This window comes from Carlito syrichta, unplaced genomic scaffold (genome assembly GCF_000164805.1).
Source record: "Carlito syrichta isolate Samal-C Ts95f unplaced genomic scaffold, Tarsius_syrichta-2.0.1 Scaffold314806, whole genome shotgun sequence".
NCBI classification, from domain to species: Eukaryota; Metazoa; Chordata; class Mammalia; order Primates; family Tarsiidae; genus Carlito; species Carlito syrichta.
The window spans coordinates 137,351-156,744 of record NW_007258902.1 but is presented as its reverse complement, the minus strand read 5'-3'; the positions used below and the strand labels follow the sequence as shown (position 1 = coordinate 156,744).

Sequence of the window (19,394 nt, the reverse complement as noted above, 5' to 3'; positions counted from 1 at the left end):
AAGACATTGCTTGGATCATGGAAATGAAATGGACACCAAGATGGGGGGAGTCAGGCAGGGGGTTGGTGTTCAAACATTAGCTGTCGGGTATATTGTTCACCCTCCGGGTCATGGGTCACCTGAGGCCCGATCCCCACCGCTCTACAATATGTCCATGTAATGAACATGCACTTGTAGCCCCCAAATCTAAAATAATAAAATAAGAAAGAAGCTGCTCCTATCCATGAGATCCAAGCATCAAGGAAGCACACAAACTCCCCTCATTCCAGACTCATTCGTAAAGTTCCAGCAAAGGTCAATGAAACGCAGAGCGGTCTACTACATTCCCAAGACTTTGGATTTTGGACCATACCAAGTCAACACTGAGTGAAATAGAACTACTCATATTCTGCCCGGTTGGGTTCCACTGATTTCAAGGAAGATTTAGAAATCTTACAGGCAGAATCGTGAGTGGTTGAGTACTCTTACACATAGCTAATACTGAGTGTCTAAGTACCCTTACCCATAGCCAGAAAGAGTAGACTTGTATGTAGACACTATTCTGCAATGTAAACACAGGAGAAGAATCAAATTCAGCTCATCATTAAAGCCAATGTGAAAAAATAGCATTAACCTTAAGATAAATTGGAAATATGGCAAGACGAAACAGGAGAGGGCATATGAATATATTCATCAACATAACATCGATATGTCAGTAAAATATCGGTGCATTTAAACTACACACTCAGGTTAGGAAGTCAAATTTGGCCAGTTCTTCTGCAACTAAAGCTGTATCCCCGTAAACTGAGCATGGCTAGCCAGACATGTCGATTGTGGGTTACATTCTGAGGATTTTCTTAATGGCAGATAGATGTCACAAAAAAGACAAACGATGTCATGAGCCCATGAGCTCAGGGGGTCTGTGTGCCCGCCGATGGGGACCCTGGAGTTTCAAAGGAGGTGCCACATTTTAGATCTAGATATGACTGATGAAAGCAGTCACAAAAAGCATGAGCTTGGCAAATAATCCCATGGCTTGTTTAAAGAACTAATTTCTAATAATACTTTTATGGTCATTACCTTTCCGGGAAGGCCTTTTATGTTGTCACACTTGCCAAATGTTGCTTTAGCCAGTGCTAGCGAATCAAGTCACCCATACACTTCAGCAGAATGAGCAGCCGTTTCTCAGGCAGCGTAGTAGAAAGGAAAGAACACTTGGCGAGAGCCGGGTGCCCGAGGCTCTCCTTCCACCTGTCCACCCAGCTTGCCTTCAGAGAGATCGGACTCTTTGGCCCTCAGTTTTCTCAACTGTGATAGAAATTGGTCAGGCCAAATCGTGTGTTATTCCTCTTTCCACACTAAAATCATTTCCTCTCTGCAATAATTTCTGTCCCGTTATCTATTTGAACAAAATGCAGCCCATGACAGCTAGTTGTCACCTCTCACACCGCACTGTGAGCATCTCAAAGGTCTTTGGTCTTTGCTTTACGTCGTAGCATGTGTAGACCAGGGAAACAGGTTTCATCTTTTGGCCCACTCCATTTAACCGAAGCCCTGTGTTGAACCTAATCCATAGGTAGAGCTGTGGCTCAGCCATGCTTGCTTCGAGAGAAAGAGAAAGCCATAGCTTCAGAGTTTCCATGGATTTGCCGTTTCCCATCTAGGCAAAAATGATATTCTACCAAATGCTTGATAAATGAATGAATGAACAGTTCTAAAACTGTGCATATGTTAAGAGCATTCATAAAATAAATAGCATAACTACTGCGGAATGTGAATATTCTAGACCTTTTCTGGTGGTCATAATCATCAAGAGCTGTTTACAAAGCACAAGATAATGCACAGATGAACAAAATCTTTCAGATGAGTTCGATCATCTTTGTGAAACTTCAGTAAGAGGTAATTTATGAAGCATAGGCTTAGTGAAAGAGAGGATGACTATTCCATTACTAGACAATGGTATCATTCACTGGAAGCAAAAATATTTATTGTCTGTCAAAGTTGTTGAAATCTTCTTACCTGCCTGTGTTGCCTCATTGAGTCAACCTATGGACCAGGTGTTATTCAGCTTAGCAGATATTATGACTGAAGAGATTTCATGAAAAAGTTGATCCATCATACAATCACTAGGGAGAATTTTCCATAACTCACATAACGATGTGAATTTAAATATCACTCTTGCCTAGAATTCTCTTTTTAAAAACTGGTTTGCCATTGGACTTGCAAAACTGCGCATTTCTTTCTTTTTTCCTTTTTTTTGAGTTGGAGTCTCACTCCATTGCCCAGGCTGAGGTACAGGAGCATGCTCATAGCCACTACAGTGTCAACCCGCTGGGCTCCAACGATTCTTCCACCTCAGCCTTCCAAGTAGCCAGAACTACAGGCGCGCACTACCACACCCGGGTAATTTTTTATTTATTGTAGAGACGAGGTCTCACCAAGTTGCCCGGGTGGGTCTCGAACCCACAGGCTCAGGCAATCCACTCGCCTCGGCCTCCCAAGGTGCTGGGATGACAGGCTGAGCCACCGAGCCTGGCCTTTATTATTATTAATTGTAGAGACGAGATCTCTCTATGTTGCCCAGGCTGGTCTTGAACTCTTGTGCTCAAGCAATCCTCCCACCTTGGCCTTCCAAAGTGCTGGGATTACAGGTGTGAGCCACCATGCCCAGCCCAAACTATCAATTTCTAAGTGAAGTTGAGAGTCTCTGTATGATTTCTTCCAGCTCTGAGACTATAAAGTTTAGAGGAGTCTCCACCTCTATTCTTTCAATTCTTTCCTTTGTTAGTAGCAAACCAATTTGAAAGTGACCAGATTGAATCAGTCAGAGATGTGTGTCAGTTAGCCTGTGTGTGCATACACAGTGCAAGAAAAAACAGAAAAACTATTTGGAAAGAATAACACGTGAATGAACTAAAGTCCTGGATAGGCTCACACCAAACATTCAATATAAAACATAAAGAGTGACACTGTGTTTTCTTTTCTTGTGTGTGTGTGTCTGTAACAAATTTTATTTATGTTTTTCACACAACATACAGATTTTCTTGACAGGAAGGTTTTAAGTCATTTTACTTTATCTTATTTTTTGGACACTGCATTTCCTAACACAAACCTTAAAATGTATTTTACTTCTTTATTTGTATGTTCAGGCTGGTCACGGTGGCTCAAGCCTGTCATCCTAGCATTTTGGGAGGCTGAGGAGAGCAGATTACATGAGCCCAGGGGTTCGAGATCAGCCTGGGCAACTTGGTGAAACCTCGTCTTTACAATAAATCAAAAAAATAGCCATGCATAGCCCGTGCTTGTAGTTCTGGCTACTTGGAAGTCTGAGGCAGAAGGATTGGCTGAGCCCAGCAGGTTGATGCTGGGGTGGCCGTGAGTGTGTCACTGCACTCCAACCTGGGCGACAGAGTGAGACTCTGACTCAAAAAAAAAAAAAGAAAGAAAAGAAAGCTCTACCTATATGTTCAGCATCCATCGAGAAAAAGACTTTAAGTTAATAAAGCATGAAAGAAAAGGTATATACAGTAAAGTAGGGAAGGATATGTGTTTTATAATTTCCTGAGAGATGCATGCTAACTCCTCAATATTTCTCTCAGGAAGCGCCATTTCCTAGGATGGGCATAAACGTTCTAGGCGACCACATGTGGTGTCACTGTGGACTGGAGGTCAGTAGGACCAGCCTCAAGGTCATGTGAACCACTGGGCCCCACACGAGTAGAATCTCATGCTTGGTGTAATGCTTGATTGTTGCCACTGTGAGATTCTTGATTTTTTTTTTTAAACAGAGGAAACTGCATTTTCATTATGCACTGGGGTCTACAAATTATGTAGTTTGTCCTGGTGTCCCATGAGACCTTTCTGAAAGAGAAAAGACTTGAACAACATCTTGACCTACGGGATAGATTTGTAGACTTCAGCAGGTCACTGGACGCTGCTTGAGGCAAGGTACAGAGGACAAGGTGGCTCACGCCTGTAATCTTAGTGCTTTGGGATGTATGTTTAAATACCAAGGCAGAAGGATCGCCTGTGATCAGGAGTTTGAGGCCAGCCTGGGCAGCACAGTGAGATCTCTGTCTCAAATTTTTAAACTTTTAGAAATAAAACACATTTTTTAAAATTTCATTAAAGGTGCAGAGACTACATTTTCCCCTATGGTGAGAGACATGGTAGGTTGAGTCCAGCCACACATGCCAAATCAAGACGTTGGACTGTCCTGTTGGTCATGGAAAGCCAGCGGATATATTTGAGGTGGTAAATAAAATCAGTTTAAAAGAAGGACTAACTTAGCAATGACATATCATATGGGTAAGCATGAGAGACAAAGAGAAGATATCAAAAAGGATATCAAGATATTGATTGAAAGCAACTATTAAAAATATAAATTTAGGAGGTAATGCTCATGGAATGACTGCCAAAACTAGATGAGGTACATAGAAAAAGAAAACATCTTTCTCTGTACCCAGCCTGCGTCTTGTGTTATGTGATAACAAATCCACCTCTCTCTGCATCTCCACCAAGCCCAGATGCAGGGATGACGAAAGTTATTCCATGCTTCTTCCTATGTTCCTTCCAGCAAAGTTGGATTAGACTAGACACTCCTTGAGTGTCAAGCTTAGCCCAGCAGAAATGGATACCTCTTGAATGAATGAACGATGTGTTGAATCAACAATAAAAGATGAATCAAACCGTTTCAGCAGTCATGTAAGACAGACTTTTGCCAGCAGATAGGATGGAGCTAAGAGTACGTCCGAAAACGCATGAGGTTAAAAGATCTTATCTACTTCAGGTCTTTTTTTTTTTTTTTTTTTTACCTCAGAAGCACTAAATTAATACAGAGATGCCACTGGTCCTTTTTCATTGTTTACCTTGCCACTAGAGAGAAGATGATTGTTTCTCCTCTTAATCTTTGTCACCAAGTAAAACTGTTTCTGCATTTATCTTAGTACTTCAAATATTAGAATATGCTTTGGAAATTAAATAGCAAGTTCTCATTTAGGGATATTAGAGTCATGTTTACTCATTTTGAGTCTTCAATGTATTGTTGGATAGATTTAACATTCCACCATAGTAGACACAAACGCTTTTGTCAAGTAGCATTTTAACTATTATTTTACTAGTAGCAATTTTTTTTTTCAGATGGTCTGCCCCATTACTTAAGCATGCAAGTTAAATATCAGCTATCTTCTAAAATCAATGTTAAAACACATATTATCATTAATCTAAACCCTATGAGTAATAAAGAAAAAAACTGTAAAAAGAATGAGTATGTATTTTATTTCCTTATTATGGTAGAATACTTTAAACAAATTATCTTCTGTGAAAAAGAAATACTGTTGCTAGAAAAATCTTTCAACTACCTAAGATTATATGGCGATAACATTAATCATACCTAAAAATCCATGACTCATAGCTGATACCCAGTTTTTTACATTAGATAAGATTAGAAAACTGCATCTCACAGAACTTATATGCCATATTAGTTCACTCTGCAGAGAATAGTTTAAGAGTAGGTTTTTTGCTGGGTGGGGTGCTGGAAATGGCCTGTGGTGAGCCCCTTGGAAAGTTTAATAACTCCTAAAGGACAGCCCAGAAACTTTCATACCCAGCAGCCTCTGACTGGGTCATTCTGCCTGAGTCCACCGTTGGCGAGAACACCACGTTATCTTGTTTAAACATTCCTACAAACATTCCTAGGTACTTGCATTCTGCTATACACTGCTGGAAAAAATGTTTTAAGAGCACTTTACACTTTTGAAGCATTTCCCAATAGTTCATGTATGTACATAGTTTCATTTTACTTTCCACAATACTCCCTGAGAGAGAGAGAGTGCAGGTGTTATTATTCCTATAAAGTGACCTCCCCGGAGTCCCAGGGCTAGGAAGGTGCAGAACCGAGGCTGGAATCCAGGTCTTCTTATTCTGAGGCCAGTGGTTTTCTACCACAGTATAAGAGAGAAAGGGGGTGAAGAAGACGTATATCCAAGATTCAGCAGGGTACTTATCAAAAAGCTTACTATGGCTATGGAAAACATTGATATCCAGTTTAGCAAGGGAATGAATACCAATTAAATAAACATTCCTCTGAGCTAAGAGTGCAATTATACTGCCCTTCGACAGATCGCATTTATCGGACACTTACTGTGTGCCAGACACACTGCTGTGGGCTTTGCTCGAATTATCGTACCAGAGTGCCGAAGAAGCCCTGAGCAATAAAGTCGTTTTCCCAAGTTGAATATCTAATAAGTGGTAGGATCCACGGAATTCTGTATCACTCCAGAACATGCATATACTCTGTAAGTGCTTTTTTCCTCTGTCTTTCTCCATGGTCTTTTTCCTATTTTTCTTTCTAATTTTTTTGAGAGGAAAAAGTTGGGGAGAGAGTGTTCTTGTCAGCCACAAAGAAAAAAGGAAGGAATCCATTCATGCGTTTATTAGCTCATTTAGTGATGTCAGCCGTGCTAGGGCCTAGGTGGGCTCTGGGAGTGCCCACAGTGGAATTGGGAGAGGTTTCTATGAATGCCAGGTGCTAATACAGAGACCTGAGCAAAGTGATTGGAGCTGGGGAAGCTTGCGGAGACTGAGTCCAGAAAGACTCCACCAAGGAGGTGGTGTCTGAGCTGTGTCTCAAAGTATCTTCCCAGGCAAAAGCATCTGCACCAGAATAAAACACTGCACTGATGGGCAGTGTCATGGGAAGAATTCCTAGGAATGCACAAATGTGAACCACAGGATTCAGTTGGAGAGGTACAATCAGGCTCTAAAGAGCCCTCTGAGTCAAGAAAAAAGACTGGACTTGATCTAAAGGCAGCAAGACCCAGTACCGGCTGTGAGCAGCGATGTTGAACGAGTCTCCATTGCTTAGAACAAAAACGGGCAGTCTTATGTTGGATAAGCAGGACACTAGGTCACAGCGAAAGCGGGTGGAGAACTGGACTTGGGTGGAAAGAAGACATTTCCCTGTTTTATTTCCAAGTCATAAATAAAAGTCACAATAAACTGGTAATTGCCATGAGAAACAGCAATCACACAGCCGTGCGGTTGCTGTCACGGAGAGTGGACATATCGCCTCTATCTTGAAAAACCTTCATGGATTCGTTTACCCAGCAAATATGTGTTGAGCTGTAGCAGATCCTTTGCGAGGCCTCGGAGTGTTGCCTTAAGCACTGGCTGTGGGGAGGTTTGTTTGAAGCAACAGGTAACACCAATTTGTCCTTACAGCCCAAGAAAGCAGGAGAAAACAAAAGGCAGGAAATAAAACCTGTCGAAGAAAAGAGAGAGGAGCTCCTAAGAGACAGAGAGTGAAAGTGAGGTTTAAGTTTACTGGGAATATACCCTGAAGAACTCAAAGCACTCTATAAAAAGATGCCTGCACACGTATGTTTATTGCAGCATTGTTCACAATAGCAAGATCATGGACCCAACCATGCTGCCCCTCAAAAGAGGACTGGATTAAAAATAGGTGGCAATTATATACAATGGAATATTACGCAGCCATAAAGAAGAACAAAATCATGAACTTCGCAGCAACCTGGATGGAATTAGAGTTTATAATACTGAGTGATCTCTCACAGAAACAAAGATCTGAGCATCACATGTTCTCACTCATATAGTGGACCTTGAACAACTACCGTAATACTAATAAGAAAATAATTGACAGTGGCGGGAAACTATGGGGGGGGCAGGGAGGGGAAGGGAGGTGGGATTAACGGTAGCCAATGTCTGTCTGGGGCAAGGGGGACACCTCATCAGCAAGAGTACCTGCACAATGCATATTTGTATACCTAACCCTCAACTGTACCCCACAATTTTGAAATAAAAAATATATATTGAAAAAAAAAGAAAGAAAGAAAGCCTCTGCAGTGAGTCACCATTTCATCCAAAGTGGGCTCTGTGGTGGAGACGCTGTGGGCTGAAATTTAGGGTCATGGGCTCACCCGTGGAGTCTTCTCATTACTTCTCTTGAAAGATCGGTAAATCCACTGAAAGGGTGATTTCGTTTTGGTGTTCACAAGCCACTCATTTTACTTTTGGTCTTTTCTGTTTAGGATGTTTAGAATAGGGTGCAGAGATCATCCAAAGGAGATGAGATGAGCCCAGATGAGACGATTCCAATGCCTTGAATGGTCTTGGCATTGACGGCTATGAACAGGCTGTAGACTTTTTGGTCCTGATAGATGGTGGTGGAGGTTTTGACACTTAGAGAGAGAGCATTGCACACTGCTAATTGCAGGAACCAAGCAAAGGACAACACTGGAAGGATAATCTATCCCTCACCCTCCTGAACTCCTCAGTCTTTTATGTGATTTTAATGAAGCCTCTTCTTTATCCCATTGAGCTTTTCTTTCACTGTAACTCCGTGGGAAGAAAAAGTTTTGGGGACTGTTGTCCAGGACAAAAGAAATACATTATTTGGGAGGAAAAATGTCTAGAAGATGAGACAATCAGTTACTAATTACAAAAATGAGATTTTACAGAATAATTTTTCAAAAATGTGAGCCGATAAACCACTAGAGAATCAGTACTTTTCCACTGTTATACTGCCCCCAATATGTTTGTGGTATTAAAAACAAACAAGCAAATAAAAAATTCAACAAAACAACAGCAACAAAAAAAGACACTGTTTTTCAGACAGTGTTACTTCTAGAAAAAACGTCAAATCCCCCCTGATTTTCTGGGTCCTGGTCTTAACTTTACTTTCAGACCCCGATCCTATTCTGGGTCTGTGATGTGCACATTGATTTCTGATTAATTTAATGGGGTGCCCCATTAAAAGAGTTTCTCAGAAATCCAGGGAGAAGAAAGTTTAAGTAGACCCACACTACATATAGTGACAAATACAGAGAAACTCATTCTCATCGTATTATGTTATATTGTTTTGAAACTGAATCATTGTTTATAATATTTACGGCTTGCTTATTTCCCATTAAAAAATCACTTAGTCTAGCAGAGATGAGAAAAAAAAATTAGTTCGAATTTAAGAGTAAAAATTTATCCTAAAGAAATTAGCAATGTAGGGCATTCACTGGACAAATATCACATTCCTTGAAATAATTGTTATGACATTTTAATGCATTCTCACCATGAAGCATTTCCTTGTAAATGACTAAAACAGACCATGTCTGAACAATTATTTCATGAGAGAAAACTTCAATATCCTTAGAAGTTCCAATCATAAGACAAACAGGAAAGCAAAAAGCAAAACAAAACAGGGATGAAATACCAGAAAGGAATGATCTGAAGCATGGAATGGGGTAAGATAATTTACTAAAAGAAACATATATCATTTGAGTGATTAAAAGTTCACAGTGACTTCACATCCTTTCTACGAATACTAAGAAAGAAAGAATCCTAAAAACTTCTAGAAATCAGTCTTGTTTTCATGATTTTTATAAATCTCAGTGATCTATTTCAAAATAAAGGCAAACAGCTTCATTTTTAAATAATCACCAGGACTTGCCTACTGAGAACAAATACATCATTTATTTAAAGGTCTCTCAGCCGGGCTTGGTGGCTCAGCCTATAATTCTGCGCCTTTAGGAGGCTGAGGTGAGTGGATTGCCTGAACCCACGGGTTCGAGACCCACCTGGGCAACTTGGCGAGACCTCATCTCTACAATAAATCAAAAAAATAAGCTGGGCGTGGTAGCATGCGCCTGTCATTCCAGCTACTCGGAAGGCTGAGGTGGAAGGGTCGCTGGAGCCCAGCAGGTCGAGGCTGCGGTGGCCGGCAGCAGCCACTGCACTCCAGTCTGGGCGACAGAGTGAGACTCCAACTCAAAAAAAAAAAACTAAAATAAATAAATAAATAAATAAATAAATAAAGGTCTCTCATCTAAGGTGCTTCTCCATGACTTTCACTACATATTATTTCATGTGCTCCGTTATTGTTGGAGGAAGATTTTAAGTTCTTTGAAGATGCCATTTCAAGCAGCATACATCTTCTCATTCCAGTCAATTGTTCTTTGATTGCAACATGAAAGGGAAGAGAGCACATTGAAGTTGTGCTGTGTCATTACCTGAAAAAAAAATAAAACAATTTAGTGAGTTATTGTAAATACTAGATCTTTATACGATCACAGTAAGAGAACACTATCTTTCCTGGTAAAGTAAATGAAAAACACCATGAAGGAATGAAAGGTTTGTACCAGTCATTTTAAAGGGAGGGATTGTCACTGATCCCATAAACTAATATGTCTAAAAGATGTTCTCCTGGGCACGGACTGATCTACTTAACTGCAGTTATTCTTCAACCATGTTTTAATAATCCTATGCCCAACAAGCAATAAGGTGTTTTGAAGTTCCTCTGTGTTTTGTAACTGTGTTGATTAACAAAGATCCAGGCTGCCCCCTATCCCTGATGGTGGTGGTTATGGGAGGAATGTATCTTGATTAAGTAAAGACACAACTTGGGGACCAGTGATCTTCCACCTAAGCACTGTCTGATTCTGTTGCCTATAGTAGTGTACTTACAAAAAGAACCATTCAATAAAGTCCTGTGAGGTCATTTTGACTACGATCTCCTCAGAATTAATTTCCCACAAGTCGCTATCCCTTTCAGTACAATTTTCTTGCCACAAAAAAAGGGGCCTGTCTCCGAAGAGCAAAGCACTGGTTTTGCTCGCTGATGATTTCTCCTAGACTTTTCAGGATATGAGTTTGTTTGTGCATACTTAAATATTTCTTAACGATCATAGCTGCTAAATCATGATATGTGCTATTCCATGTTCAAACCCTTTATTAGCCATTGTTAAACAACATAACTTCATGTGTTCCTTAAAAGGGGGCATGTTTGTTTTCTGAATTGCTGTCCAATAAATTGTAAGGCCCTTTGATTGAATATGCGAAGCCTCCCCCCCACCCCAAACCACCTTGAACTAGGCAGCTGTGCAACATTTTAAACTGGCACTTCATCCCTCTTTCAGCAAGCATCCTCTGCTGATTTAATGATCAGGAACATCCTTCTGATGCATGCTGGGAGATATGGCTGCAGGGTACAGACCACAGCAGACAGTGTGTCAGATGAGGCAGAGCTTCTTGTTAGGGGTGAGTATGCCAATAGTGCAGTCTGAAGATGTGATCACCATAAATTATCATACAAAGGAGTTTAAATGCATGGACTTTGAGCACATCAGAACTGTGCTTTTTACTTTCAATTTAACGATATGTCATTTTTGCCTAACCTTTTGCCTTTGAAAAAATCACGTGGAAAACCCACTCCTTAGTAACAGACAAAATCTACGGATTCGACTGTAGGGTCCCAAACTCCTTCAGTAACAAGTGCTCACTAAGCGTTTAACCAACTTAATGCGGAGTCGAAAACAGTTGAGCTCCTAAGACGCTTAGATACAGAGATAAAATGTGTTTATGTGTATATGTGTTTTTCAAATGCAAAGTTAGTGGAAGTCCCAGGTGTTTTTTTTTTTCCCCCACTGCTTCTAAATGCTGCGTCCCAAAACAGAAAACACCTGCATGCGTAAGATGGTGACATTTGCAATTGTTAAGTGACAGGGATTTTTTGGAAGTCTGAAAACGTCAACACACAACCTCTCTGTGTAGAAATAACAGTGGTTTCCAACTAGGAGCCAAGACACCAAATTCTGCAACCCAGTGACGTTGCATCTTACTTTAATTAAGTGAATGACTAGAGCATCCATTTCCTTCAGCATGGTATTCTCCAGTGTGGAAAATGCAGATCTCAGCATGCATTTCCTGCCTTCCTTCCTGCCTTTCCACCTTTCTTTCTTTCCTTTCCCTTCCCTTTCTTTTTCCCTTCCCTTCCTTCCCCCCTTCCCTTTCTCCTTTCCTCCCTCCCTCCTTCCCCTCTGTCTTTTTTTCCTCTTCTTTTAGTTTGTTTTAAATTACAATATTCCTACATTTTCACCAACCGTAAGTGCACAACCCAACAAAAAATGACAAAGTGAACACACCGTGTAACTATCATTCAATGCAAAAACTAGAGCATTACCAGAATTCCACCTAATGCCTGTCCGTTTATGATCTTATCCGATCACATTTTGAGTGGTGTGGGTATTGCATGCTCAGAAACCCTTGTGTGGTCTCTACAAATACACTTTATAATCTTTCACAAGAAATTATGTTTTAAGTTAACTGGTCTTTTTCTCCATCTGGAGTTTTACCATTTTAATTTTTAGAATCCATCGATATTCTGAAATCTTGAACAGTAAACATAAAGCATAGAGTGAGCTCGTCATCTCTTTGTTTTAGTTATATGTGGCACCAAATGTTTATGAATTTGGGGAGTACATCCATCATGGGTTCAAGTAAAGCATTGTTTTAAAAGAAGTGTGTATCTGGGTGAGTGGCACTGTGTTCATTTTTTGTGTGTTTGTTTCCGTTCAGAAGGCTTTGGGTCTTTTCTTCACATTTATATCAAGAATGTGTATCTATATCGCCTTATTGTAAAACACCGACTTTTTAAAGTTTTCATCATTTCTGTACATCCCATCCCATGCCGCTAAAAATTTCCCTTTGTGCCTTCTAAAGTTACAAGTCTCACGGAACTGCAAACCCTACACTGCAGTCAAATTTATAGAAAATTGCTTTCTTCTCTTGCTATAATCCGTTTTAGATTATGTATATTTATTGGGCACTCTTGCCTCATAATTTAGAATGATGCTCCTAAAACTAGAGCTTTCCAAATGAATATCACAATTTAGAGACTGATAAGAAAGAGGTATTTTTACAGGACTATCAGGAGCAAATTTAAGTGGCAAACTAACACTCTGCTTTGTAAGTAAAATTAAACTCAACAGGGTTTAGAACATAATTCAGGTTCGGCTTTCATGTTCTGTTCTTTTAGCCTTTGGCTTTATGCCTAGGAGATGATAAAATGTGGAAATTTGGGGATTATACCAAATAGCAATTTCAAACAGGTTGCTATTGTCTGAATATTCATGGAACATTCACCTCAAGCTTTCACTTGAAGTGAGTTTGATAGAGTTACCACGTTTCTATTATACATTTGCATTACTTTTCTAAAATTAGTAGAAATATCTTGCCTCTTCTGTTTGGTTAGTCGTAGACAGATTTAAAAACTGAACTAAGAAGTCTGGCTGTTGTGTGTTTTGGGGGTTTTTTCGGGTTTTTTTGTTTTTGTTTTTTGTAATTTTACAGCTCCTGGTAATTGAAGGCGCCTGGCTTAGATATTGCTGCTTTTAATGTTGGCTTGTAAAATAAAATTCAAACTAGTTTAACCCTTCCAGTCTCCTTTCTCTCATTCCTCCATTCATTGATGGCTAAACTCATGGCATTCTGATAGTATAGGCCACAGGACCGAAGCCAAGCATCCTAGGTGGAGCTTTCTATGACATCTACAATGATGGCAGCAGAATTCTGAAAAACACAGTTATTCAGATGTGAGTTGTACAAAGGTGGAAACAGTAAAGTTACAATTTCATCATCCATCCTTTAGTAGAATACCATCATTAGACTGAGCAGTTTACTTTGTCCAATGTCTTGGTCACGAGGAACATACTTGGGTGGTAAGGAATGTGTTCTTGTGATTTTTATTTCAGTGGAAATTGAGGGGAAAATGTCCATGTTCTTCCAGATTGATGGAGCCTACTGTTTTATTGTCTTCCTTCCCATTAGAGATAGTCCATGCAATTCTTTTGTGCATCTTACCAAATCCAGCAATTTTTCACCTGGCCCTACAAGCACACGAAATCGGAGCCCATGACCTCACCGCTGTCTCTAACTAGTGTTCCTAACTAGTAACGCTTCCTGATACTCTCTCCATTTACTGTCAAGGACCATCTTTCCCTCAAATGCTTATTTTCACTCTTGCCTCATTTTGCTTGTGAATGTCAGTGCTATTATTCACCTCTATTTCACCATTATCATCATTCTCCAAAAGTTACATTTTCCATAAATAATGATCTGAAGCATAAAATCACTTGCTCTCACAAATTTAATAGTCAGTGAAGCAAGCATTATCACAGCACCATACATAATCCAGAAAACATATAGATGTAATGAATATGCTAGAAAAAATCATCTTGCTGGAATATAAAGGGAAATTCAAGCCACACCTGGACATCTGTGCACAATTGTAGTCACTTAAGTGTGCTCTAACAACAATAGAGAGAGTAAGATTAAACTATTCAATAGGGAGCCTTTTCAGAGATGGACACAGCTCCATCTTACTATTCAGGGAAAGGGAGACAGACCAATAAGAGATAGCCAATAAGAGGTAGCCATTCTGAGGTCCTGAGGGGTTACACATATTGTCAAGAGCAGATACTCCCAAGCAATGTGAGACTTTAGCAAACACAATATAAAAGACTCTGGAGAAAGGAATATTAGGTTTTTTTGCTATTTTAGTTGAGTTTACAGAAATCAATGTTAGAAATATGTTTTTCTTGTTTTTAAACAAATATAAGTGTAGGAAGCTGTCATGGTGTAAAGAATAGAATGTGCTTAGCTAAGCTAGGGTAACTGGGAGTCAGAATGTGAACCCTTTCTCTTCTGCCCAGAGGCAGAGGAAACAATAAGACATTCACTTTTTCATACAGCTTTTTTTTATTTTTTATTACTTTGCTTCTTAATGCAAAACAATAGGTCAAGGAACTCTGGGGAAAGTAAAAGAAGAATCAATAATCTCTTGATTCTTTCTGAATACACAGACAATTTTCACTTCCTGAGCTACAATTTGCAAGATGAATCCAAAGTGTATTTAACTGAATATGAGAAGAGTTGATTGACCTCGGAATGTCACTTGTTGGGAGACACCAAACCGCTTTTAACCATCCACGCGCTTACCCCGCCCTCTCCTTATTTCTGGCAGAGACTGCAACCTGTCTTTTAATCCAACTTCCTTCACCTTCCCAATCAATCCAGTTCCACTTATTCTTTCCAAGACTTTTTTCCTTGAATATTTACCTTTCACCTCTACCAAACCGTGTCATCAGTTTTCACCGCAAGACTAAAACCGTTCAAAGTTCAGCCGCTTAGTCAACGAAGTCAGTCAACAGGTGGCCGCTCACCTTTGCCTTCAGCACCTGCTCTGTACCTGGCAGAGGTCGAATGACAGATGGAGAAGAGGAGGCCTCAGCCTTCTAGCAGTCTCTCTGTAGCCCCCTGGGAAGCCCTACATCCACCCGTGGGAGGCACATCTGGAATGAGGGTGAGACAGACCCAAGAAGTCTCCCTGGGTCAATGTCAGCCTCACGGAGTAAATAGTGAGTTACTGGAAAACAGCATAAGCATCGCTGGGGGACTGGTTACATAATCGGCGAAGCCCAGTACAAAATGAAACAGCAGGGTCCTTGCTCAGAATTATTAAGAATTTCAAGGCAGAGATGGCAAGGCATCTAAGCACAGGAACTGCTCAGGCTACATACCATGGAGCCAGCCTCCAGCACTATTCAGTCGTGTATCCAGCTACAGAAACAAACGCACTTCAGCAGAGGGTCTTATCACAATGCAGTCTAAAATTTTTTCATCTATACAATTAGAGTGCCAGAGCCCACAGCAGAAATTTTTACACAAGAAACCATCTCTTTTATTGCCTAATCCTAGGACACATATGTTTTGTAAGATTTTGTGTACTGCGTTGAAGAAATGGTTAATTTATATTTGTTTTAATTCCTCCTGTCATCATAGGTAAAGGATGCTATCAAACTAAACAATTTGATTCCAGCCAGCATCAAAGATACTTTATCTTTTAGAGAGCTATAAAGTGTTCTCTGTTTGTTTCAAATAGTTGAAAATAATCTGAAGACACTAGTTTTTACCTGGATAGAAGTCAATTTAGGAACCTTTGATTAAATATCTTTAAATGTTGTCCAAGCTCATATTTGCTGTGGCTCTCACTAGCAAAAGAAAGTTTGAGAATTTTCTGTCTATTGTCCTTAGAAGGATGCAGGTCCTATTGCTTTTCCAGATTCAAAGGGAAACTAAATCTCATTGAAAAAGCTTGAACATGTTTCTAATATATTGTTGATTGATCTGAGAATTAAAGCGGTATTAATGTGCTCTATCTGCATCTCACACTGCACGACCCTTGTGATCCACGTAGATTCTAAATTGATGTAAACGTCTATTTTCAGCATATGGCCACATCTGAAACATCCCCAAGCTTTTAAAAATGCACACACATTTAACACAAGCGTATTTGGAAGACAGAGTTTGCCTGTGTTTCTTTCCCACCATTGATCTAATATGCAATGAGCTTATTATCTTGGAGACTGCATAAGCCCTTTATATGGTAGAGTAATGATTTGGACTCAAAGCGGTCTCCGGTGAAAAAGAAAAAAAGCCAGTAGTTATGAAAAGTAAAGCTGGGCTTCCTAACATGCTGGTATTAAGAGACCAAAGGACAATGTCAAACGTTTTCAGTGTAGTTTTAATCTTGGCCAATAGCCATCGTATAAATACATTTGCAAATTGTTTTCTTAGAGCAGAATAGAAGTTAAAAAATAAAAATAATTTTTTTTTTGCAATTAAAAAATAAAAATATAAAATGTTCTCACTCTTGAATGAAAATATAATTTTATTTGTGAAATCTCTTACTAGAGTATCCCATACTACTGTGGAAATATTAGCACACTGATATTGCTGTTATTTGATAAGATCACTTAAATAGCTCACACCCATTATTTACTTTCCCACTGGACAGTAGTTTCATCATTTCTTTCCTATTACACTTTTCATATGGTTGCTAGCTTATCTGCAGAACTCAACAACTGACAAAAAAGAAGAAAGTAACATTCTTTGTCAATCAGGTGTTTGGGTTCTCTGCACCAGTTTTAGTTTGGCTCATTGAAGTAAGAGTTGCCTGAAGTGATCTGACTGGCTGAAATGAATAAAGCAGTTTACACACAAGTACAGATATTTCTGCCAATACAAAACAAGCTAACAAATAAATTGTCATTGTACACAATCAACTGATGGAGACTAAATCTTTCATACTTTACTCCCTCACCAAATAGTGAGTGCCTCCTAGAAGCCAAGCTTTCTTTTAGACACTGATATTTCTGTCAGCTGACCGATTTTCTTAGGTTTTTTGATGGCAGGATTTTGAAACAAGCACCCTGACTTCATCTCAAATTTTGAAAAGCATTCTTATCCACTGAGTTTCATGTAACACATATTTGGAGTCATACAGTGTAAGGGGGAAATTGTATTTCACTGTATTTTGTCCCCCAGACTTAACCTCTTACACATCCATTCCAATATAAATATAAAAATACGGTCACAGCCGCGCTCGGTGGCTCAGCCTGTAATCCTGCGCCTTTGGGAGGCTGAGGTGAGTGAATTGCCTGAGCCCACGAGTTCGAGACCCGCCTGGGCAGCAAGACCTCATCTCTACAATAAATCAAAAAATCAGCCGGGCATGGTAGCACATGCCTGTAATTCCAACTACTCGGAAGGCTGAGGCGGAAGGATCGCCGGAGCCCAGCAGGTCGAGGCTGTGGTGGCCGGGAGCGGCCACTGCATTCCAGTCTGGGCGACAGAATGAAACTCCAACTCAAAAAAAAAAAAAAAAAAATACGGTCACTTCACACGTGTGTAAACTGGTTAAGATAGATTCTTGATGTGGGGGTTATTTTTAAAAGCAGATTTCATTCATTGTATAATGAGTGCTTACTACATGCCAGGAGAGTCCTACAAAGGGGAGACATGCTGGGAGGGGATGGGGTGTAAGTACTTTCAAACGCCATGGAAGGAGCTTAACTCTTAGGCTATCCATCCAAAGACCACAGCAGAAAAAGGACATGATCAGATAGGCACGTTCAGAAGATAATTCAGAAACAGAAAGTCTTCTAGAGGACAGCGAGGGTGGTGCTTGCTGGTAGAGCAGATGGCACACTGTAACAATAATCAAAAAATTATAAAGGTCTGGTAAAAGATCATGAAGATAGAAAAAGATAGAAAAGACAGGAAGGAGGCAGGATCAACAGAACTTCATGGCCCACTGGTCATGAAAAATGAAAAAGAGGAGGCAAAGACTCGTGCCAGTTGTACTGATCAGTCAAGTGACCACCTGAAGGAATATCACACACTCTGGTTAGACCAAGACAGCTTCAAGCTACACTTATAGGGCCAGAGTAGTTATGCATGAGGCCCCTTCATTCTCAAAATTGCCCTGGTTTCAGAAGATAAATTATGTCATCCTCCTTATGAGGAATAATCATGCAACTATTGTCTTTCCCGTTCCCACATTCATTTAATCAGGAAGATACAGGGAGAAGTGGATTGGTGGTCAAGGAACAGCATGTAAGGTTCTCCAGAGAGAAGTATCCAGAAAGCAAATGGGTGTATGTGGCTGTGGGACTCAGGAAGGAAACCCTGGAGTTGGTATGTCGACTTGGGCACTGTCAGCATTTTAGAGTCAGATGGGAATGAAATTACAGAGATGGCTGGTGAAGACTAAGAAGAGAAAACTGCTGAGATGGAGTTCTGAGAAACATTCGCATTAAAGAGGAGAAGGAATCTGCAAAGGAGACTGTGAATTTGCTGCCAGAGGCAGAGAAGAGCTAGAGGAAACCCAAGGAAGCCAGGTCAAAGGGACAAAGAGGGAAGAAAATTTCAGGAAGGAGAAGGTAGGCAACACACCAAAAGCAAGTAAAATGAGGACCAATATAAACAGCTGGGTTAAGTAACTTGGAAATCATTGACGACCTTGACAAAGACAAGTTCAGTGGAATGATGGGTGTAATGACCAAATTGCAGCAGGAAGAGATAGGCAAGAAATAATATGTGAAAAGGCAGTGCAGTCTTAAGAAAAGCATAGGCTTTTAAGGCAAATAGACAGGGTCACATCCCTACAAGCTCTTACTAGCTATGCGGCCTTGGGCAGGTTGACTTTAACCTTGTTTGCCCTTCATTTGTTCAAGTGATACTTATTCACCAAACATTTATAGAGAAGGCGCTGATTAAGAACTCGCTAGCCTCGAACAACTTATGTTATGGAGTAGCATGTGTGCTTACCATATAACGAGAAATGTGCTCTTACAGATGTGTGAGCAGCACGTTTTGCTCTCTGACCATAAGCGCCACTAAAAAATAATAAAAACGGCTACATTGATTAGGCATTTCCTGTATGCCAGGCATCGTGCTAAAGGCTCCGTAGGAATGATTTCACTTTATCCATTCAACGTATCACGTAAACATGAAGTGAGAGAGGTACTATTTCTAGTTCTATTTTGCGGATAAGGAAAATAAGGCGTAGAGAGGTTTAGGAGCCTGCTGAATGTCACTGCACCAGGTGGAAAATCATGAGGGAGAGAGGCAGACTCTTCAAAAGCGGCATCTTCAGTGACCATCCCTTCCCAGACTGTTCCCACTTCATGTATCATTATATCCCCCAAACTCACTTCGTTTCTGACACATCAGAGTTTCTGAAAAATATTAATCCAATTTGTGAAAGGAAAGAAAAAAGGAAAGAT

At 40.1% G+C, this 19,394-nt stretch overlaps 1 protein-coding gene across 1 annotated transcript in view; it reads left to right on the top strand.

Moving 5' to 3' along the window:
- LOC103274562 (contactin-5) overlaps positions 1-19,394 on the top strand; it is a 517,374-nt gene that overhangs the window by 393,775 nt on the left and 104,205 nt on the right. The window contains exon 13 of the mRNA XM_008072000.1: positions 10,905-11,025. Coding sequence (XP_008070191.1) covers positions 10,905-11,025 — 121 coding nt within the window. The remainder of the gene's footprint in view (positions 1-10,904; positions 11,026-19,394) is intronic.